Below are 21,792 nucleotides of genomic sequence, written 5' to 3'. Positions count from 1 at the left end.
GTTTGAGGCCAGCTTGGGCGATTTAGTGGGACAGTGTCTTAGAATAAAAGGGGGAGGGGCGTGGTGCGCACCCCTGGGTGGGTGGGTTGGCTGGAGACACGGTCCCGGTATCCCCTGGGCCTGATTCCTAGAAAGGGAGGTAGTTCTGGCTTTGCTTTATGCCCGGATAATTCCAGGTGTTCAGAAACAAAACAAAGGGAAAGGAAGAGAAGGAGCAGTTCCGTCAGTTGGTTATCTGTGCCCCGGCCCCGGGGAGAAAGCTGTGGCGCGCCTGGATTCTTTTTTTTTTTTTTTTGTCTTTTTCATTTTTTATTGGTACCAGGGATCAAACTCACCACTGCCTGCTTGCAAGGCAGGCGCTTATGCCGCTGAGCTAAATCCCCAGCCCCAACGCACCTGGATTCTTATGCAGCGCAGGTTTGTGTCATTAGGTGAAGGCCTAGCAGAAAAGTGGGCTGGGGATTTGGGGGGCCCGGCACCGCGTAAGAACAAGCCCCCCACATACACACCCCCCCACACACGCTTTAGTTCCCTTGCGTGGAAAAGTGGGGGTGAAGGGACCGCTTCCCAAACTCCCCGCCAGCTCGGGCTCCGCCCCGTAGGGTTAGGAAAGCAGATGGAATGAATGAAAAAACTCGGGAGCCTGGTCCCCCGCCGGGTGGGGGTGCAGCCCCCTCGGGCCAGGCTGGACAGGGCCGGGAGGGCAGGGGGAGGTGCTGCTGCCCTGTGGCAGGGACGCGCCTGCTTGGTGGCCTCTCCAGAACAGAGTGGCCTTGCTTTCTTTTTTCTCCTCTTTCCTTCTCTCTTCCTCCAGCACATTTGTGTTTATCAGACTGACTGTTTTTTGCTCAGAGTAGAAATTTTAGAAATTTCAGACAAACAAAAGGAAGAAACGGTCACCACGCAGAGTGTCCAGCACCGCGATGCTTCTGCTCCTGGACTGCTTTCTCCCTGTTGCCCTTTCGCTGGGAACCCGGAGAGCCCGTGGCAAGGCCCACGCACTGTGGGGCCGCCCGCCCCGCCCCTGCTGCAGCCTGGCCGCCTCTGCAGCTGGGAGTCTCCTTAGCAGGGTGCTACCTCCTCTTTTGATTTGATTTAATTTTTTTTTTTTTTTGGTCTTGTTTGCTTGCTTGTTTGTTTGTTTGTTTGTTTGTTTTGACGATTCTATTGCTGAACACTTGAGTTCGGTCCCAGTTTTTCTCCACTTGCAGTCATGGCAGAATAAATACCTTGTAGCCGGATCTCTGCACCTGGTCCAGGGAAGGTATCATTTGTCCCATCAGGGTGCTCACAGAGGTCGAGGGATTTGCTCAAGGTCCCTCAGCTGGAGCTGGGAGCCCGGATTCCAGTCCGTGGGGGGGTGAGGGAGGGAGGCGCTCTTCCACTAGGTGCCCTGGTTGCAATGGATTCCAGCAGCCACAGAAGCCCACCCCAGCTCCCCTGGAGAAGAGTGTGACACGGCAGGGAAGTGGGAATAGGTGGACTCCCCCTCTGTGACCCCAAACCAGGCTGTGACAGGTTGACAGAAGAGGCAAAGGAGGGAAGGACTGGAGGAGGACAAGGGAGGCATGGGAAGAAGGAAGGTGACAAATGTCCAGGAGAGAGGCCCCCTGCTAGTGGGCCAAGTCTGGTGGTGTCCAGGTGCGCCATGGGACACAGCCTGGAGGGCGCAGCCGCAGCGGGGGCACAGGGCAAGAGCTCCCAGGAGAACCATGCCCTCCCCCTGCCCCTCCCAGGTGCAGGCACACATGCTGCGACACAGGCACACACGGGGCAGGCGCTCGCCCACGCGGATCCATGCATGCACACAGAAGCAATGCTCAGGTGTGGCAGACACACGATGCACACGCACACACTCACTGCTGGACACACGCCTGTCTCCACGCAGACTCACAGCCGTGTGAATGTGCACAGTGCCGTGGCTGCAGTTTGCAAGAGCCCGGAGCAGGAGAGGCCACCTCACACCAGGGCTGCTTAAATAATGGGGCTCAGCAAGCTCTCTGAGGGTGGCTCGGGACAGAGGCTGAGCAGGTCATTTTCTAAATGACATGGCCTGGGGACCTGGAGGCTGATCATTATGTCATCTCCCTGAGCCTCGGTTTATACTACTGTGAAATGGGATCATTGCCTCCTTTTACCCACAGGATGTGGTGGGGATTGGGGAAATCTGGGTCCTGGGGGCTCAGTCCTCATCCCATGCACCCCAGCTGGGTGAACAGTGACAACAGGAAAAGGCCAATTCAGCCCCAGTGCACCCCAGGAGCTCCTGGCAGCTCCCCAAGAGCCTGCTGGGCCCAGGGCTGCTGGGCAGAGAAGACCCATTCCAAAGTCTGATCAGAGGAGCAAGGAGGCGCCAGCCTAAAGTGCAGGAGCCCTGGCCCCCCATGGCGACCTCACGGCCACCCAACGTCTCTCTACACCTCAACCCTACCAGAGGAGGAGCCTGAAGAGCTCCATCCCTAGCCCATTTTCACATTTTGTACTTAGAGAGGGGGTCTCAGTAAGGCACTGACTTGCCCAGGGCTGGCCTCAAGCTTGTGATCCTCCTGCTTCAGCCTCCCAGAGTACTGGGATGACCGCCAGATCTCCAATGAAAGATTTCTCCTTCTAAGCCCAGCACAAAGCCCAGCTCAGCTGACTAGTGACTACATAGACAGACGGATGGATGGATGGATGACAGACAGATGGAATTTGGCTGCCATAACAGGGGATTCTCTAAGACACTGTCCACCAAATGCTAATTCTTTCCAATAGTGGTTTCGCTAGATTGCATTTAAAGCCTCTCTGCGGTTAAACCAAGCCAGCAGGAGGGCAAAGGGCAGGATAAAAAATCGCCAAGATCAAGGGCGTCAGAACCTCCGCCTGGCTGTGCGCGCCCTTGGGTCCCTCTCCCCGCCTTCACGTAGCTGCTCATCTCTTTCTATCTCTTCATCGCCTGTATTTATTATCATTTAAAAATAAAAGACTTCTGGGGAAAGAAAATATGCCAAGGTGCATGGATAAGGCAGCCGGCCAAACTGTGGCCGCGCTCTGGGGCTCCAAGAACCGAGGTGGCATCTTTCTGTCCCCTGCTGCCCCAGGCTGTCTATCCTGGTGACGCTGGGCAGCTGGACTCCATGGGTTCCAGTCCCTCCAGACCTGCTACCCTCCCACCGAGGCCCTGCGCCCCTGCCCTGAAATGCAGCCCCCAACCCCCCCGAGCACCAGGCCCAGCCCCCTGCGCCCAGGACTAATATTTAACATGCAGAATGGCTGCGGCGAGCTCCGGCTCTCAAGCCCTGTCATGCCGTAAAAAGATATAAACAGAATAAATTACCTCTCCAGCTCCGATTATGAGAATACCCATCTCCTGACCGGAATTTTAAGTCCTGCACCGCGCACGGCTGATTTATGGAAACCAGAGATCCTCTCTGCATATTTCTCCTGCTCAGCCGAGTGGCCGAGTTTACCCTTCCTGTGCCATTAGCGTTATTAACACCTGGGCCACCGATCACCGCAAATGGGCCATTTCCGTGATGAACGCAGAAGCTTCCCGCCAGCCGCTGCCTCTCCAGACCACACCACCTCTGGTCTCCTGTTTCTGAGTCACAAAGGGCTCGGGACCTGCCCCACCCACCGCCACCCACCCCATGGCACCTGCTGGCAGGCTCCTGCAGGCCTAGGGCACGAGTCTCAGCCCACAGGGGCAAGGCGTGCCATATCCGGCCTGCTCTTCCCTTTTGTTCTCTGGGGCGATGTTCCCACTGGCCAGGGAGAGAAACTGAGGCTCGGAGAGGGCCTGAGAGCAACCTGAAGTTTCACAGCGGTCACAGCGGAGTCTGTGGCCAGGTTCACACCTGCCGGGCCCTTGCTGTTCAAAGAGTGGTCTGAGAATCAGCAGCAGCGAGGTTAGCAATGCAGCTTCTCAGGCCCTGCCTGGGGCCCAGTGACCCCCTTTTCACTGGAGGAGAAGCCTGGGGTGTAGACTGCCAGAAACAGCCGGGCCCCAGCATGTGACTGCGCTAAGCCTGGCAGAAGTGGCTGGCAGGTCCTGGGCCCCCTGCCCCTTCCCCCTCTGCAGTGACACCCTTCCTAGCTCTGTTCAGGCTCTTCCAGGGAGGCTGTGAGCAGCTCGGCACCTGAGGCCACGTGACCTGGAGTTGAGCACCCATCCCTGTGTCCTCCACCCCCTGGGGGGACCCCGTGCTGTTGCTGCTCGGAGCTGTGTCCCCCACCTGTCCCTGAGTTCTGGGAGGTGACCCTGCTTCTCCATGCAGGCTTTCCATCCCTGTAGCCTTCCAGGAAGCGATGGCTTTGGGAATGGGGCTCAGCCATGCTCCTACCCAAAGACAGTGGCCCCCAACCAGCTGCTCCCTGTGACCGGGGCTCCCTGCAGGGATGGCACAGCCCTTTGGGATGCCCAGCATGGGACTGGCTTTGCCATGGCCAAGCTGAGGGACGCTGATGAGGTCACTCCCCATGTCTGGGCCCCAACAGCCTTCTCATCTGAAAACGGGTCAGAGGAGAACTGGAATCTGGGGGACCTGTGTCTGGCTCCCAGACTCTCTTCTCTCATCATCCGGCAGCTGAGTGAATGTTTATTGGTGATCCAGCATCTGCTGGGCACTCCTCCACCCTCTGGGTCCCTGAGCTGACCTTCTACTGGGAGAGACAGACACCAGCCACAGAAAAAACTGAGCAGTAACTGCAAATAGCAATGATTTTTTAAAAAGAGCCAAGCTGATATCCACTTCTGTAATCTCAGCACTCAAGAAGCTGTGAGTTTGAGGCCAGCCTGAAATATATACATACTGAGACCCTGTTTCAAAAAAAACACATGAAATAGTGCTGGGCATGGTGGCACACACCTGTAATCACAGCACTTGGGAGGCTGAGGCAGGAGGATCCCGCAATTCCAAGGTCAGCCTGGGCTACACTGCAAGTTCAAGCCTGGCCTGAACCACACAGTGAGATCCTGTCTCAAAACAGCAAAACTGCCAAAACACAAAAAATTTTAAAAGAAGGGTAGAATCAAGAAAGCCTTGGTGTTGCACAGAGCTCAGCTGGCCCAGCCGAGGCCAAGTCAAGTGAGACGCGGGCTTCAGTGCAAACCGGAAGGGAAAACAAAACTTCAGCATTGAGCGCCACGTGGCTGTGCATGCTCGGGATCCCAGAACTCTGGGGGCTGAGGCAGGAGGATGCAAGTTCAAGGTAACTCTGGGGACCCTCGCGACTCAGGGAGACCCCGTCTCAAAATGAAGAGTCTGGGACACAGCTCAGTGTGAAGCCCTGTATTCGAGCCCAGTACAGGGTGGGGGCCAGGTATCCTCAGGCAAAGGATGCACAGGGCAGGCCTCCTGGGGCGCCATTGCAGGCCTTCTGCCGGGAGCCTTGAGGGTGATCACCTTGCAGAGGAAGAAACCGAGGCTCGGGGAGCTTCACCCACATACTCAGGGTCTTAGCCAGCAAGAGGGAGAGGTGGGATTCAAACCCAGGTCTTTAGATACCCAGCCTCACCCATTCCCTGTCCACTGCACCATCTTGAGAGAAGGCGCCAAACCTCGCTCCTCCCAGTGAGACTCAGTTTCCCTCACCTGTAACATGGGACCAATTGTAAACCCCCCCCCTCTGACTGGCAAAGGAAATAACCAGGCCCCCCCAAGTCTTTGCTCACCTTCACCCTAAAAGAAGAGGAAAGGACCCTTGCCTGGCTCCCCGATTCGTCGCCAGCTCCCCTTGAAGGGAGAAATGTGACGATTTGTTCTTCAAACATTTATTTTATTCTTTAGATCTTTTTGGTAGGGGGAGGATTGGTGAAGGTAATCAGTTTTCGGACTTAAGATAAAAAATTGCAGGAAAGGGTCGACTTGACTCCGGATAATTAATGGGGCGGCCTGTAATAGGATTCTCCTGCCGGGGGCGCTCCCTGGAAACACCTTTTTACATAAGATATTGCCCACGCCGGAGTGGCAGCGGGGTGATTTATGAGGTTCCCTGCTCCAGAAAACCTCTCCTGGGTTTGCCCTGCCAGGCGAATTTATCAGGGAGTTTGGAAGCAGAGCCAGAAACCTGCCCTGACATTTTTGGTGGAGTTTAGAAAGCGCAAACACTGGAGAAGGGGTGGGACAGGGGTGGGGATGGGGTCCCCGTAGACCAGAGGAGCTGAGGCCTGTGACTGACCAAGGAGGGGCACGGGGCAGGGCAGCAGGAGCAGGGGATGGAGACGAGGAGGAAGCTGCAGACTCTGCCTGGCCATAGGGCTGCCCCTGCCTTGAGACCCGGGGCTCTGCTTTTTATTTATCTGCTCTTGAAGTCACTCTCCATCCGTCTTCTACCATCTTCTGCCATTCTCTGCCCTCCTCTGCCCTGCAGCCACTCAGCCCTCCTCACACCATCCTACCTCAGGACCTTTGCACAGGCTGCCTGTTCCTGTTGCTCCACCCCTTCCAGCCTCCAAGTGTCAGCTCACATCTCACCTCTCCAAGAGAGCTTCTTGGACCATGCTGTCTCAACTAATTGTAATAGACTGAGACTTAAGCAGTTGGGCCAGTGCTGCACAAAGAGGATACTACTTCTAAACAGGTAAATTCTAACAAAGCATTTTCATACCAGGCGTGGTGGTGCACACCTGTAATCCCAGCACTCAGCAGGCTGAGGCAGGAGGATCACCCTGAGTTTGAGGCCAGCTTGAGACTAGCAGAGACTCTGGCTCAAACAAGCAAACAAACAAAACCACCAAAGAAAACTGAATGCAAACTGGGTATCAGATAGTACTAAGCAATTATTTAATTGTAATGGAGACAGCAACAGTATTGTGCCTACGGTTAAAAATCTCTTGTGTCAAAGACTCATACTGATACCCTTTTATGAGCAGAGCAGTGTAAAATACTCCAGTGTAATAAACAGCCAAGTATTACCCTGTGAGCGTCCCCCACCCACCTTCCTGTGCGTCCCCATTACAAGGAGGCCCCAAGAACCCCGGGTTTGCTGGGTCCCCCTCCCTTAAAAGGAGCCTGACCCAACCCAGGTGCTAAGTAATGGAACGGGTGGCCGCCTGGCTTCATGCCCCCTCCCCAAACTCCCTGCCCGAGGCGTCTACACACAAGTCACCAAAGCCACCAATCCAGCGGCCAAACTCGCCCCACCCTCCAAATGGCCCCACATGGGTCAAGTCCAACCTCCTCAGGGTGCCTCCAAACTTCCTGCCTCCACAAAAACCGCAGGCCATGGACGTCCAAGGCACCGGGGAACCTTCCCCGAGGCATCTGGTCCCACTGAGCCCTGCACACCGTCCCCCATGGCAGATGACCCCAGCCTGCTGGAGTCCCACTGCCCGACCACGTCCCACCACCCCGTCCCTCTCCTTCCCCCTGCAATTACCCCAGACCCACAGTGCCCTTCAGAAGCCCGGAACGTTAGCAGGGTGAGCATCTGCCCAGCTCAGACTACATTTCCCACAATCCCTTGATGCTGGATGTGCCCTGATTAAATCTTGGCCTCTGACCCTAGGCAGGGGGGCAGCACTTCTGTCTGTTTCCTCTGCCCTCTATGCTACCTGCAGACAGGCCTGGTGATTATGAGTCAATTCTGACCACGTGGGTGACAATACTTTAAGAGATAAAGAAGCAACAGCATAGGAGAAACCTGAGAGCTCCTGACCTGACACAGCAGAGCTGCCTACTTGACTGGAAACAGCACTGTAATTTTAGGTCTTTTTGTTATAGCAGCTTAAGGTGTACCTGCACACATTTACTCTGCCTAGCAAATATTTCTTGTATGACAGTACCTCTGGTTCTATCTGGGTCCATAGCTGCCTTCTACGGACTACATTTCCCAGCATCCTTTGCAGCTAGTTATGACATGTGACTATTTCTAACCAATGGTCTTTGAGGAGGGTGTGTCATCTACAGGAAGTAGTCTCAAAAAGAAGAGCCATGCCTTTCTGCATTCCTTCCTCTTTCCTGCTGCCTGGAATGAGTATATAATGGCTCCCTCTCCAGCTTCCATCTGGGACCATGAGTTCACCTTGGGGATGGAAGCATCACGGCAGGGCCTCCAGGAAGCTGGGGCAGGAGGCTTTAAGAGTGACTTCCAGCCCTCCGAGGTGGATGGAGAATGAGGGAACATCTTCGTACAGAGCTGGAGTGAAATGCTAGTGAACCCGGATTGCCCAGCCCGAACCACCAGTCATTCCCAAAGGAGACCGCTACACACAGTGACTGAGGACACTCTCCCGCCTTCCTCAGATGCCAGCCGCCTGTGCCAGGAAGGCACAGTGAGCGTGCCTTTGCTGTTCTGCTCAGGACAAGCAGCTGGGGCCCCCAGATGAAAAGGGGATCCCAATAGAAGATGGCCCTCATTTTACAGAAGCACAAGCCCAGATAAGGCTGCAACCTGAGCGGCTGAAGGCCAGTCAGCCCTGGCAAACCGCCTTTGTTTGTATTCTTTTGTTGGGGCGGTCCTAAGGATGGAAACCAGGGAGCTCAGAGCTTCCTCGTCCTTTTTAATTGATTGATTGGCTGGTTGATTACAGTCCTGGAGATTGAAACCAGAGCTTCCCCTTCTATTTCGTGAGACAGGCTCTTGCAGTCACTAAGCTGCCCGTGCCTGCACCCCCTCGTCCAGCCTAGATGTGTGTGCCTCATGAAAGAGGCCTGAGGGACCTTCACTTCCCCGCCATCCCATCAGGTGTGCAAACCCAGATGCGGGTCAAGAAGCGCCCTCAACCCATGCTGGGACCTCTCGGCCTCCAGAAGCACGGGTCACACCTCCTTGGTGGCATATGGTTACAGCTGCTGGAAGGGACCAGAGGCCAGCCGGGCTGCTTCTCTGCAGGCTTGGGCCATCTGCCCAGTCTGCCCTGTCTTGGTCCTGCCTGACCCCGACTCTGGGCTGAGAAGTCCCCGTGTGTCAACCACAGCTGGAGCCTCCCTGTGACCTGGGAACAAGGATGCAGATGGGGTCTCCAGAGGCCACAGTGCTGAGGATCATCCATACAGCAGTCAGGGGCTCAGCTGTGAGAAGCCACCAGCGGGAAGCTGCAGGTGAGCCTGCCCAGCACCCCCAGTGACTACCTCACAGGGTCAACAGTCCCTTATCTGCAGCCTCAGGGACCAGGAGAAGAGCAAACAGCAGCTGACAGTTGTCCCAGGGCTGAGGGAGGCAGGGAGAGCCACCACAAACCAGCTCAAGGCCAGGGCAGGCTGCATGCCACACAGAGCACCTGGGACCCGCCACATCCCTAGGGACACAGTGCTGGCCAAGGCAGCCCAGGAAGGCTTCTAGAAGGAGGCTGCCCTCTCCGTGGGTTTCAAAGACTGTATATGACCTGGAAGCAGAAGGGACACAACGGGCAGGGGACACAGAGCATCGCAGTAGCCTGTAGCACCCAGCAGATGCTTGAGGCAGGAATAAATCCCAGTTCTCTGCTATTGGAGAGGGATGTCCAGGGGACAGTAAACAGGTGTTTGTTGACAGAGGACCCATCCCGGATCCATAGTAATAATCCTCAGCCAGCGGGAAGATATCAGAGGCCAGCAGGTACCACAGAGCCAGCCTCAGGTCCGGTTGCATCCAGCTCACAAGGTCTTGGAAAACCAGGGAAGTCACAAAGGGAAGCCCCATGCAAGCAGAATAGGGGAGGGGAGAATCCCTGGCAATCGAGGCTACTTCTGGGGTTAAAAGGAGCCAGATGAGGGGGAGGGAGGACACCATGCGCTCTAGGCCTGCTCTTGGCAAGAGGAGGCGCTTTGAGAAGGGGAGAGCCTGGGTACATCCAGGACATGCAGCCAGGCCCAGCCAAGGGAGGGCACCTGCCCAAGGTAACACAGCCCCGTGAGGCAGGAGCTGGTTCTGCTGTGGGCTGTGACGCTGGGTGGGCCCCGTGCTCTCTGAGCTTTGTCCCCTGGTAGGGTCAAGAGGTGGGCAAAGGTGTCTGCATGCAAACTCCAGCAGGGTGGAGCAGGGGACCCAGGGCACAGGTCCCCAACACGGGCGCCTTCCCCATAGGAGACGCTTTGCTGCCCCCTTGTGGCCAAAAGGAGTAGCACTTCCGTCCGTTTGCTAAGTGCTGCTGCCCGGTCACGCAGGTGTCCAATCCAGGCCCAGCGCCTGCCTCTCGCTGAGACCCACAGGTGCGTGCAGACGACCTGGGGTCCCACTCCACCAAGTCCCACACTGCATGTTGCGCCCAAGCAATGCAGAGTGACCCTGAAAATCGCTTGTGAAGACGCGATGGACCTGTTCTTCCAGGTCTGAGAAGCCACAGACAGCTGGGGTGCCCTCCTTCCGGACTGCCTGGCCTCCAGCCACAGGGACACCTCCTAGGAACTTGGCTCTGCTGGCCTTTTTTTTTTTTTTTTTTTTTTTTTTTTTTCTTTAAGGAATTTGAAGTCTGTCTTTTGTTTCATTTCGGTATTTTCGTTTATTTTATTTTTTGAGGCCAAGTCTTGTTTGTCAATCTCTAGCTCAGTAATCCTCTTGCCTCAGCCTCCCAAGTTCTAGGATTACAGGTTGCCACTGCCATACCCAGGTTCCTGCACCGTGAAACCTTGAGTCACTTTTATTAGCAGGACTGCAGGGAGCCACAGGTAGCGGGCCTGGAGGGCTTCCCACAGGAGGAGGCTTCACGGGTGCACACACACGGCCACTGCCATCTGCAGACCCGAGGCCCCTCGGCCGCCGCGGGAGAGTCATACAGCTCGGGAGCCTCCGCTCTGGCCCAGCTGGGTCTGCAGAGCCTGCAGCTGCTGGCTGTTGATGTTGTTTCCTCCACACACAATGACCACGATGGAAGCCAGCGAGGGGCACAGGCGGCCCTCAGCCTGCAGCTGCCCCACGAGGCCGGAGTAGATGGCAGCCAGGGCCGCCCCGCAGGCGGGCTCCACCAGCATGCGCTCGTCATCTGCAGGGGAGGGCGGTGTGCAGTCAGTGCCCAGGAGGCTGGGGCACTGCAGATCCACCTGTCCAACCACCCAACCATCCATCCATCCATCCATCCATCCATCCACCCACCCACCTGCCCATCCATCCAGTCATTCATCCACCAATCCACCCATCCACTCACCCATCTATTTGCTCACCCATCCATCTAGTCAACTACCTATCCATAACCCACCCACCCAGTCATCCGCCCCTCCATCCACCCACCCACCCATTCATTCATCCATGCATCCACCATCCATCCATCCATCCGCCTATCCCTCCTACAGCCCATCATGCTTGACTCTGTCCATCAAGCTGACCATCTATCTCTCTAGCTGCCCACCTTTCATCTTTCCATCCATCTATCCATTTCTCTGTCCACTCATCAGAGTGGCCATCAGTCAACATATCCATCCATCCCCACACCCATTAATAAATCCATTCATCACTATGTCTGTCCACCTATCCATCCACTTGTGTGTCTTTCATTAACCATGGCCCCGTCCGTCCATCCATCCCTTCACTATCCATCTGTCCATCACCAGCCTCCCCACTCACTCACCCATTCATCCATCGGTTCCCTGCACCAGTGTTTACAGAGCTAGGCCCTGTGCTGGGAGGACCCTGGAACACGACCGTGAAGAAACCCCCCAGCCCCACCCTCATGGCGCTCACAATCTAGTCATGAGTTCAGGGAAAACCAGGTATGAGCAGAAAGCGGGGGCGCAGGGGTGCCCAGCCCCCGCGTATGTAGGTGGATCGGGGTGTCTCCTTGGAGGAGGCTCCATGTGGGACGCCAGAAAGTGACGGAGCATGCGCGGATGTCCAGAGGAGAGAGACTTTGCCCCTCCACCTCCTCCCCAGGCACAGAGCGGCTCCTGCGAACTGAGCCCTGGGGTGCCGCCTCGAGACCAGGGGCTCGGGGCTGGGTGGGGTCGCTCACCCAGGAACCGCTGCACGGCGCTCACGGCCTCCGCGTCCTCCACCACCTGGGACAGGATGTGGCACTGCCGCGCGCACACCAGGGCCTGCGCGGTCACCGTCTTGGCTCCCAGGCTCTTGGCCACGCTGCGGGATGGCACCGGGAGAGCCCCAGGGGTTTAGTCCCTGAATGCTGCGCCTGTCTCTGCTGCAGCTAATCGTTCCTAAGGGCTGTACTTCGGGGTCCGCCATTTCAGTACTCGCACCCACACTTTGGGTGAGAAGAAGCTGACATTCAGAGAGGTGGACTAGCTCAGGGGCGCACAGCCTGTGGGCGCGAGGCCCTGGGTGCCCTCCCGAAACACGTTCAGGATACAAGAGCTGGAGACGCGGGGACCACTTTCCGTGCTGCGCGCAAACTGGGTGTCTGCGTATTCTCTGCCGCGTTTGCACCGCTGCAGACCAGCAGGAGCCTGCTCTGTGTATTGGGGAGGCTGAACCCCAGTATGACCCTTCACTATGGGAACTCCAGTGACAGCGGGACCCTTCTGAGGGTCCCTGCCCCCGCGGGTTGAGACCCAGAGCCCCCGACCAAGCCCACCTGGTGATGTCCGGCAGCGTGACCAGCCGGCCGGCCTCCAGCGCCGCGTGGAAGCTGTGCGCCCCGCGGGTCTCCATGGCGATGATGGGCACGTGCTGCCAGCCCACCTCCAGCAGGCCAGCCGCCACCCCGGCCAGGAGCCCCCCGCCGCCCACGGCCAGCACCACGGCACCCGGCGGGGCCCCCAGGCTGGCCTGCAGCTCGCGCACCAGGCTGGCGTTGCCTTCCCTGCAGGGGGAGGTGACCGGGTCGCTGGGCTCCGTCTTCCTCTCATTTATTTAGCCTCCACCCCAAGGTGCTTGCTGGAACCCTAGCCACTGAACCCCCCAGCTTGAGAGAGAGGCGGAAGTTAGTGTGTTTGGTCACGAGGGGACCCCACACCACTTAGAACCAGCCTGCTGATGTTCTGGGGTGGGACCCCTGGGACTCTGCAGCCTGCATGCTGTGTGACCTTGGGTGACTCACTTGGCCTTCCTGAGCTCCCTAAACCCGGCATAACGACTCCCAGCACCTGGCCCTCGGGGAGAATCAACACAACAGTGCATGGAGACCTTCAGCCTGAGCCTGGCCCCAAGGCACACAGTTCATAAAGGGACCTTGTGTTACCATCCCCTCCCTTTACACATGGGGAAACTGAGGCACACAAGTCCCATCATTCTCAAAGGGTGGAAGTGGGGTCTGAACACCTGTCTGTCTGGGTCTGAGGCCTCTTACCCCCCCCCCAGGGCCACCGTAAGGTCCCCAACCTTACCATATCAGAGGGTGGTCAAATGGGGGCACATTCACCCAGCCGTCCCTCTGAGCCAGCTCCTCAGCCCTCAGGTTGGCATCATCCCAGACCTGCAGAGAAGCGGGCGGGGAGGGCCCTCAGAGCACTCGGGAGCTGGGCTTCGTGGGGATGGGGTACAGGCAGGGCCTCCAAGTCACCACCCCCAGGCCAAGACCAGACCTGTGTGAGCCCAGCAGCCCCTGGACAGGGATGGATGTGGGAGAGGGGAGCACATGCTGCTGTGATCCCCAAGGGTCCCCTGCTCACTTCTAACCAGTCAGCAGGAGCCGAGCATCTCCCTCCAAGCGGTCACTACAGACTATGCTCGGAAAAACCATCGATCACAGCCGGGTGAGGTGAGGTGGTGCACCCCTGCGATCCCAGCACTCTGGAGGCTGAGGCAGGAGGATTACCACTAGTTCAAGGCCAGCATGGGCTCCATAGTGAGCTCAAGGCCAGCCTGAACTACAAGACCCAGTCTCAAAAACACAAAGAAAAAGAAAGAAGAAAAACAAACTAGATTCCAAAGTGTGCAGCCTGTAGCCTCTAGCCCACCCGCACCGTCCCTCCCCTGAAGACAGGCAATGATCCCTGCTCACCCCACACCGCACCCCAGCCCGCGGGCCTTCCTCCCTCTCCCTCCTCCCTCTCCCTCCTCCCCCTGGGCGGGGTCAGATTCTCCTTCAAGATCAGCTGGCTGAGCATTCCTGGGGGGCTTTCCTGGATCCCCTGCCTGAGTCAGGCACAGGACAGATAGATGAATGGATGGGTAGATGGGTGGGTGGAGAATAAATGGACGGGTGGGCGATGGACAGTGAGTGGAAAATGGATCAACAGGAGGTAAGGACAGATATGGAGGACGAGGGGCGGGTGGACAGTGGGACCACAGGTGGTGGGGATGGGTAAAGGGTGGGCGGGGATGGACACTGAGTGGTGGGCGGGTGGAGGTGGATTCGGGGCTGACGGATCTGTGGATGGATGAAGGGATGGATGGATAGAAGAAGGCAAGGAAGGGAGAGATGGGCCAGCTACTGGACTGGACGGAAGGATGGTTAGAGATGGAGAGGAGGAGGAGGAGGAGGAAGGGAAGGAGAGGAGGGAGACATGTGCACAGTAAGCATCTGCCGGCCACCCTGGTGGCCCATCCTCTGGCTTCTACTTTAATTCTGAGAGGTTTTTCAGACCTTCTCCGTTCTTTGAGGATGTTTTTTGAAAGCTTTATGCCCGGATCTCTGCTTCTTTGATAACGGTGGGTCAGTGACACTGTTAGCCGTGGCTTCTGTCACCCCATGGAAGATGCTGCACCCACCACCCTCAGACTTTCTTTAGCAGGGGGAAGGGAGGCAGAGCCTTCCTACGGAGCCCAGGCTGGCCTTGAACTCCTGCGTGCTGGGCTCGATCCCAGGCATGTGCCCCACACCCAGCTGCCCTCCTTCTTGTAAGTGGCTCATTCTACAGTCTGGAGGGTGGAAGGGACACTCTCCCACTGGTCGCCAATGTCCTGGTCTCCTGGGGTTACGTGGGACAGGCAATGGGGTGGTCCCAGCCCATGTCCACCCTCCGCTCTGCCTGCCTGAGAGCAGGGCAGGCCCTGGCCCCAGTTCCTCTGGGAAAAGGAGCGGAGTCCCCAGGGCGACAGCCCAGCCAGCCAGTCCCCCCACTCCGGGCCATACCTTTCCAGCCAGCAGCACCTCGGCACCCTCACCCTGCAGCCTCCTCACCACCTGCTGGGAGGTGGCCTCGGGCAGCACGATGGTGGCCGGGAGGCCCAGCCTCCGGGCACTGTAGGCAGCTGCAATGCCCGCGTTGCCTCCTGGGGAGCAGGAGCCAAGCGAGACCGAAGGTCAGAGCTGGGGCACTGCCCCTACCCTTCCCAGCTCCTTCCGGAGCCACCCATATGCCCCCGTGACTCCGCCTTCCGGGCCACGTGATCTACACTGAGCCAATCAGAAAGCTCAATCATGAGACTGTGATTGGCCAAGGGGCAAGGCTGTGAAGATTCTAGAGCAGAAAGGCGCCACCCCTGTTCCTTGGACTTGGTGCGTGGACAGGACACAGCCTGGGCCTCCTGGCTGACATCTGGCTACCATGAAGGCTGTATGAGAATGAAACCAGGCCAGGGAAAGAAAACTCAAGAGGTAAGATACCAGAGAGACCTGCTGGATCCATCCATGCCTGAAGGCCTCTTCTCCTGGGAACTGTCTATGCCCGAGGCCTGTAGCTTAAACCTGCGTGAATTCAGTTTCTGTCACCTGCTGCCACCACTCATCTTAGATTGGAGGAGCAAGATGTGCACAGTGGCTATCGAAGCTGTGACCTTGACAGGCTGGCCCTTAAAGAGAAGCCCAAGCCCAGCACACCGTATCCCTGCCCCGACCCCCGCCCAGAGGACCCCAGGAAGCAGAAAGGGGGTCACCTGAGGAGCACACGAGGTGTCGGTACCCCTTCCGGGCCATCTGGGGAGAGAAGGGCGGAGCTGGGGCTCATCCGCACTGGCTGTCCCGGCCCGCGCAGCGTCACAGGCCGCCGGCCTCACCTCCTGGCAGAAGTGCCCGATGCCGCGGATCTTGAAGGAGCCGCTGGGCTGCACGTTCTCGCACTTGAGGAAGACGGTGGTGCCGGCCACCTGGGACAGCGCCCAGCTCTGCAGCAGAGGACTGACCCTGTAGAAGGGCTCGCTCTGTGCCCCCTCCATGGCGACAGCTGTGGGGACACGAAGGTCGCAGCCAGAGAACCCGGCAGGGACCCCGATGTGGATCCGCCCTCAATCCTTGGCCTCAGTTTCCCCATTTGCACAAGGAGGATGGGACAGGGCGCCTTCAGTCTGTAACTGCGGCTGCGCACAGGGCGGGGGACGTAGAACAGGACGGAGGGAGAGGGAACTGGGTCATCCCGTCCATCCACCCATCCACCCATCGGCTCGCTCACTCTGGACGAAGGACTTGCGGGGCGAGGCCAGGCCCAGGCGTGGAGAAGGCAGGGGAGGCCCTGCTGGCCGGGTTCACTTCCCAGTGGGAAGGTGGACCCGGACAGAATCTCAGACCCGGACAGGCCTAGCGAGAGAGCCGGGGAAGGCCTCCGGGATATCTTCTTCTTCTTCTTCTTCTTCTTCTTCTTCTTCTTCTTCTTCTTCTTCTTCTTCTTCTTCTTCTTCTTCTTCTTTTTTCTGATTCTAGATATTGAACCCAGCTACTTGGCACTAAGCTACATGCCCAGCACTTATTTTGTGTTTTGTTTTGTTTTTTGAGACAAGGTCTCGCTTTGTATGGGCTGGCCTCGAACTCACATAGATTCTCCCGCCACAGCCTTCCAAGTAGCCGGAATTACAAGTGTGTGCGCCGTGACATCCAGCCCAGAAAATATACTCGAAAATGTTCTCTTATGAAAATGTAAGCACGCCAAAGGCGTGGGGACCTGGGGATCCACCTCGCAGCCAGCCCCATCGGGCTTCATCTCCTGGTCTAATCGGTTTCACTCATATCTGTGTCCCCCCTTCCTTCCTGTGTGATTGGATTTTTTCAGGCTGGACATGGTGACGCAGGCCTGAAATCCCAGCACTCTGGGAGGCTGAGGCAGGAGGATCTCAAGTTTACATCCATCCTAGGGCTACTCAATAACCAGGCCCTGTCTCAAATGAAACAAAACTAACTGTAGCCACAGGGTTTCACAGTGCCATGCATTTGTCCAGATTTTTTGAATTCTACACCTAAAGTGCAGTGATTATGTAAATTATACTTTAATGAATAAATTATACCTCAATGATACCACTTTTAAATGTAGTCATTGCAATACCATTATCATGTTAATATTAGCACATTAATAATTTTTCCTAGTACAATCAAATGCCTGGTAATATTCAATTCAAAAGTTTAACCCTCTCATTAAATTTAAGAAGTGGCTGGCTTTGTGGCTGGTGGTAGTGACTTGGAGTTTTTTTTAAATTTGATTCTGCAGTGGTGATGGCCAAACCTGGGGCCCCACACATGATGGACGAATGCTCTACCTCTGCACTACGCCCTCCCACCCCTGGGGTTGATTTGCTTTTCTTTTTGAGCTAAGGTCTCACTAGATAGGCCAGGCTAGGCTTCACCTCGGGACGCTCCTGCCTCAGCCTCCTGAAGGCTAGGATTCTAGACAGGCACCACCTCAGCCTTTTTTCACAGCTTGGCTCTGGATACAAATCACATGTGCCACTGTGCGGGCGGGGGACCCCTGTGGTTTGATCTGAGACAGGAGACAGGGCGGGGAACCCCGCAGAAAGCAGTTGTGCAGGGGTCAGGAGAACTGAGGGAGCAGAGAACCCGTGGGAGGGCCTGGCTGGAGGCGGGACCAGCAGTCCCAGCACTAGCCGCCAGGGGGCGCGCCTCGTGCTTCTGCCCTTAGTCGGGAGAACCAGGTGCATGGGTCACCTCTGGTCCCCAAGTCTAGTGTAGTCCAGCCCGGACCGGACCTAGTCCTGAATCCAAGAGCTCGGGCTTTGGGGTCCTGTGGGGCCAGTTAGAACCCAGCTACTGTTATCTGGCTGTGTGACCCAAGCCGGGGTCTCAGCCTGTCTGTGCCCATCTCCCCTTCTGAAAAATTGGGCTCAGTCACAGCCCCCAACTCACGGTGGGGGTGCGGACGCATAACAATCCCACCGACCGCCGGGTGGACCCCTGCTGCGTGGCACACGCGGCTGAGCCCTTCCCCTCCTGGGGACCCTGCGGGCCACCCGCGTGCAGGCCCGGAGCTGGGGGCGGGGACACCCACCGCAGGGCAGGACGGGGTGTCCAAACCGGGCTGAGTCCGCGGGGCTGAGTCGGCGTCAACAGGTGACTGCAGACGCAGGAGAGCCGCGAGCGGTGAAGGCGCGCGGGAGAAAGCGCACAGACCAGGCTCAAAACGCGGGGTCCGCCCTGCCGGGCAGAGGCGGCCTCCGGGAGGAGGGCGCTGGGAGGGCCCGGGGGAGCCACTAATCCGGGACTGGGGGGTGCGGGGCCCGCGGGGAGCCGTTCGCGGCTCCGCTCCGTGCACCGGGAGCGGCCGGGCTGGGCGCGCGGCGGACCCGAACACCGGCCGGCGCTGGGCCTGACGCCCGGCGTCTCCCCGCTTCTCCCGGCCTCGCGGCGCCGGCTGCACCCCGGAACCTGCCGGGGGACTCGGTCATCAGGAGCACGCCACCCCCTGCACCCTGCACCCCGCACCCCGCCGCCCCGACCCCGGCCCCAGGGCCTCCCCGGAGCAGGCCGGGAGCGGGGTGGCCCCGGCTGGCTGAGCCCCGGCGCTGCTCCTCCCGCCAGCTCACGCTGCCCGCGCGTCCCTGGGGTCCCCGCCCCCCACCGATGGCGACTGTCAGCCACGCGGGCCTGTGAACCCCCAGTTCCCCCCACGGCCCAGCCCTCACCTCGCGCTCGGCGACCCCAGCGGCGGCACCAGCTCGGTCTGCACCGCTGCCCCGCCCCCCAAGTTAAAGGCTCCGCGCCCGGGAAGGTGGGGGGGGAAGGGGCGGGCCCAGGCCAAGGCTCCCCTTCCCTGGGTCACCCGGCGGCGGACAGAGGGCGCTGAGGCCCAGAGAAGGACGCGCGCCTGGCCAGGGGCACCCAGCCGGCCTCAGCCCCCGCCTCGCCCTCCCAGTTCGCGACACTGACGGCGGCGCCAAACCCTACGCCACGGTTAGGAAGCCAAGGTGTGGCGCAAGGGGAAGAGGGCGCCCCCACCTGCGCGTCTACACCCGCGCGGGAGCCCAGCGCCTCAGGGCCCGCCGGGTCGGGCACGGAGCCTGTGAACAAGAGGCACCCAGGCGAACTGAAAGTGATGACAGCCAGGCGCCGTGACGCAGGCCCGAGGCAGAGGAGGCTGAGGCAGGAAGATCCCAAGTTAGATCCCAGCTGGCACAAGTGAGCAAGACCTTGTTGCAGAATTAAAAAGGGTTGGGGATGTGACACGGTGCAAGGCCCTGGGCTCCACCCCCAATACCACAAGAAAAAAAGAGAGAGAAAAGAAGGGAAGAGAAAGGACAGCAGAAAGTGTTTGGCAATGCTGGGGTGCGGAAGGCAGGGCCAGAGCCTGAGACCACAGCCTGTCAGTGCCAGTGCAGACTCTGACCTTCCCAGGGGCACTGGGGAGCCACAGAAGGCTCTAGGCAGGGGAAGGACACCAGATTCAGGTCTTCTCTCCACCACTGTCTCTCTGGGTGAACCTGAGCTGCTCCCATCAACTGCTGGGCCTCAGTTTCCCAATCTGTAAAACAGAAGGTGAGGTCTATGTGGGGCCTGGCAGCCCAGGTGCCCTGCATTCTTCCTGGACTGTGCTGGGCGCCCCGGGTTTGATGATTAACTCCTGGATATGAGGTCCAGGTGCACCTCTTGGCCAGGACCCGGGAGGAGGACTCTGGCTAGATGACCTCTGCCCGCACAGTGACACACCTCTGTCCCAGGACTGGGGACACAGAAGGGGCGAAAGGGCAGAGCAGGACACTGCATCTGGTGACAGCCTAACACCCTGAGGGGAATGAGGTCCCTATGGGGACAGAGCAGGGTGGCAGCCAGGAGGGCTTCCTGGAAGAGGCAGCCTCATGTACAGCTCAGCCAAATATCAGAAGCGCAGCTGCTGTGTATCGCCGGCTGCAGCTGCCAGCCCTCCTGCTCACCAGGTGTCCCGGGGGCTGTAACAGCTGGGCATTAGTTTCTGTGTGCATTTGAACTCATGTCTCACCATAGTATTGCTTACGGAGCTTACGTGAAAATTTTAAAACTCCAGCATGCAAGGAGGCTGGGCAGGAGGATCACAAGTTTGGGCCCAGCCTGGGCGGCTTAGAGATTTAGACACACCCTGTCTCAAACAAAAAAAAAAGTAACCCAAGGAACAGTAGCAAGCGGCAGCAGGCTCCTGCTGCCACAGAGGCCCTGGGCCAGCTGCCCTGCGGGGTCCAGCGCTGGGGCTTCCGGCTGCTGACCTTGGCTGAGTTTCTTAATCTCTCTGTGCCTGAGCCCTGCACCATGACTCCTGTGCAGTGCTGATAGCTGTGGCTCTGTAGTCATCAGCGCTATTGTGAAGAAGTCAAGTCAGCAACGCGGCAGAAACAGCAGCGGGTGACGTGGGCGCTTGGCACCGGGACGCAGTGCTGGCCGGGAAGACGGTGGTCCCACAGAGGACGGGGACTTGGAGAGGCCAGCTGCTCCCCAGGTCACACAGTGGCGTGGAAAGGAACGGTGGAAAGAGGACACCCCGGCCGCCCCGCAGCCGTCGCCCTAACAGCCCTCCCCCCCCCCCCGTGTTGTCCATGAAGCACCCCTCTCTCCCCCAGTGGTGAAGGAACAGAGGGGCCACAGCCCCTGTGCCTGCCACCGGCTCTCCCCATTCTGCAAGCTGAGGAGGCTGACCCGGAAGGCGACAGGGCTCAGGGACCCACGGTCTGCTCAGACATCTCGGAAGGAGGGACCCAAGAGGAGGATGCCATGAAGCACCTCTGCCATGTCCAGGGATGCCCAGGCCCAGTAAGCAACGCTGCCTTCTGGAGCCACACCTCCCACGGCACCCGGACCAGCTGCCTGGAGGGCGAGACCCTGGGACAGAGCCCTGCCACCCTACCTGGGAGGGACAGGGCGCCGTGCTCAGGGGGCCCAGCGACTGGGCCAGTGTTTGGACAGTCACCATGCTCCTGTCAAAAGGGTCTTCACTAACAGCCCCAGCCTGGCATGGTGGCACACACCTGCAATCCCCGTGCCCCGGAGGCTGAGGCAGGTGGTTGTGAGCCTGAGGCCAGCCTGGGCTGCGCAGCAAGATCTTGTCTCCAAACAAACAAACAAAAATCTCCATTTCTCAGTGAGCCTTGACAAAGGTGCTCCCAGAACATTTGTCCGAGCCACCTCCACCTGTCGCATGTTGCTGATGGTGGTGACACCCCCAAGGGGGAGTGCAGGGGTCCCGACCTTGGCCACGGTGGCCATGTTTAGATACCAGGCTGTTTGTCACTTTCAGAGATGACGCAGAGCTGGGAGCGGTGGCCATCCAATCGCCCAGAGAGGACTTAGTGAGATGTTTACTAAATCGATCAGTGGCCCGGAGCTAGGTGACGGCAAATGAGCCAGGTGACGGCCCAGGTGCCGACACCACAGTGAGGGTCACAGGAGTGACACGTAGGAGGTCCAGCACAAGGGACACCCTGACTGCCCGGGGCTCCTTTTCGAAGACAACAATGACATAACCACTAGGGGGCAGGTTGCATAGAGTGTAGCACTCCAAAAAAGAAAAAAAATGGCTTTCTGGATAAAACCCAAGTCCTGGTCATATCAATAGAAGTAGCAAAGATAGTGCCAGGGAGGCGTTAGTATCTCCCTGCATCACCCTTGAGCAGGGCTTCCAACGTCACTGCTGGACTTCGCTGAGGGCTGGGGTCTGCAGGCCGTGTAGGAGCTTCTGTGTAGGGGTGCATTCATAGAGACGGGGAGCAGGGATCAGCCCGGCTGAGCGGGGCTTCATCAGTCACCTACTGTATACCTGGCCCTCTCTGGGCCAGTGGGGGGGATTTAGCCGTGAAACGGAACAGGCAAAATCTCCAGCTCAGGGTCGGCAGGGGGGATCATGGGCCACCCCCTAAGGGAGGGTAGGGACCACTGTG

General features: G+C 58.3%; 1 protein-coding gene across 6 annotated transcripts; it reads right to left on the bottom strand.

Annotated features, from left to right (window-relative positions):
* Positions 1 to 10,377: 10,377 nt before the first annotated feature.
* On the bottom strand, positions 10,378 to 21,070 carry Sdsl (serine dehydratase like). 6 transcript variants are annotated; one of them, XM_013151322.3, is made up of 9 exons: positions 20,884 to 21,070; positions 19,278 to 19,412; positions 15,730 to 15,896; positions 15,610 to 15,649; positions 14,867 to 15,006; positions 13,176 to 13,264; positions 12,425 to 12,652; positions 11,846 to 11,970; positions 10,378 to 10,882 (listed from the first exon to the last, which is right to left on the bottom strand). In XM_013151322.3, exons 1-9 carry the CDS (start codon positions 21,053 to 21,055, stop codon positions 10,671 to 10,673), a joined length of 1,308 nt encoding a protein of 435 aa, XP_013006776.2. In that variant the 5' UTR covers positions 21,056 to 21,070; the 3' UTR covers positions 10,378 to 10,670. The 6 variants fall into 6 exon arrangements, with proteins under 6 accessions (XP_013006776.2, XP_013006783.1, XP_063081766.1 ...); XM_013151329.3 differs by lacking the exons at positions 19,278 to 19,412; positions 20,884 to 21,070 and adding an exon at positions 18,890 to 18,906; XM_063225696.1 differs by lacking the exons at positions 19,278 to 19,412; positions 20,884 to 21,070 and adding an exon at positions 18,577 to 18,776 and having other exon boundaries at positions 15,730 to 16,365.
* Between the last annotated feature and the right edge of the window lie 722 nt (positions 21,071 to 21,792).

The sequence above is a fragment of the Cavia porcellus genome, unplaced genomic scaffold (genome assembly GCF_034190915.1).
Source record: "Cavia porcellus strain 051 isolate PalLab524CR breed Dunkin Hartley unplaced genomic scaffold, mCavPor4.1 scaffold_16, whole genome shotgun sequence".
Classification (NCBI taxonomy): Eukaryota; Metazoa; Chordata; class Mammalia; order Rodentia; family Caviidae; genus Cavia; species Cavia porcellus.
Note: the sequence above shows the minus strand (reverse complement) of the source record. Positions and strands in the feature narration are given on the sequence as shown.

Excerpts from the sequence above, each read along its gene's own strand:
- Sdsl (XM_013151322.3), bottom strand. The coding sequence starts at position 21,055 with ATGCGACAGGTGGAGGTGGCTCGGACAAATGTTCTGGGAGCACCTTTG. Across the intron at positions 15,650-15,729 it reads TCGGGCACTTCTGCCAGGAG|ATGGCCCGGAAGGGGTACCG; the intron begins GTGAGGCCGGCG and ends TTCTCTCCCCAG. Across the intron at positions 12,653-13,175 it reads TTTGACCACCCTCTGATATG|GGAAGGCAACGCCAGCCTGG; the intron begins GTAAGGTTGGGG and ends CTCCCCCTGCAG.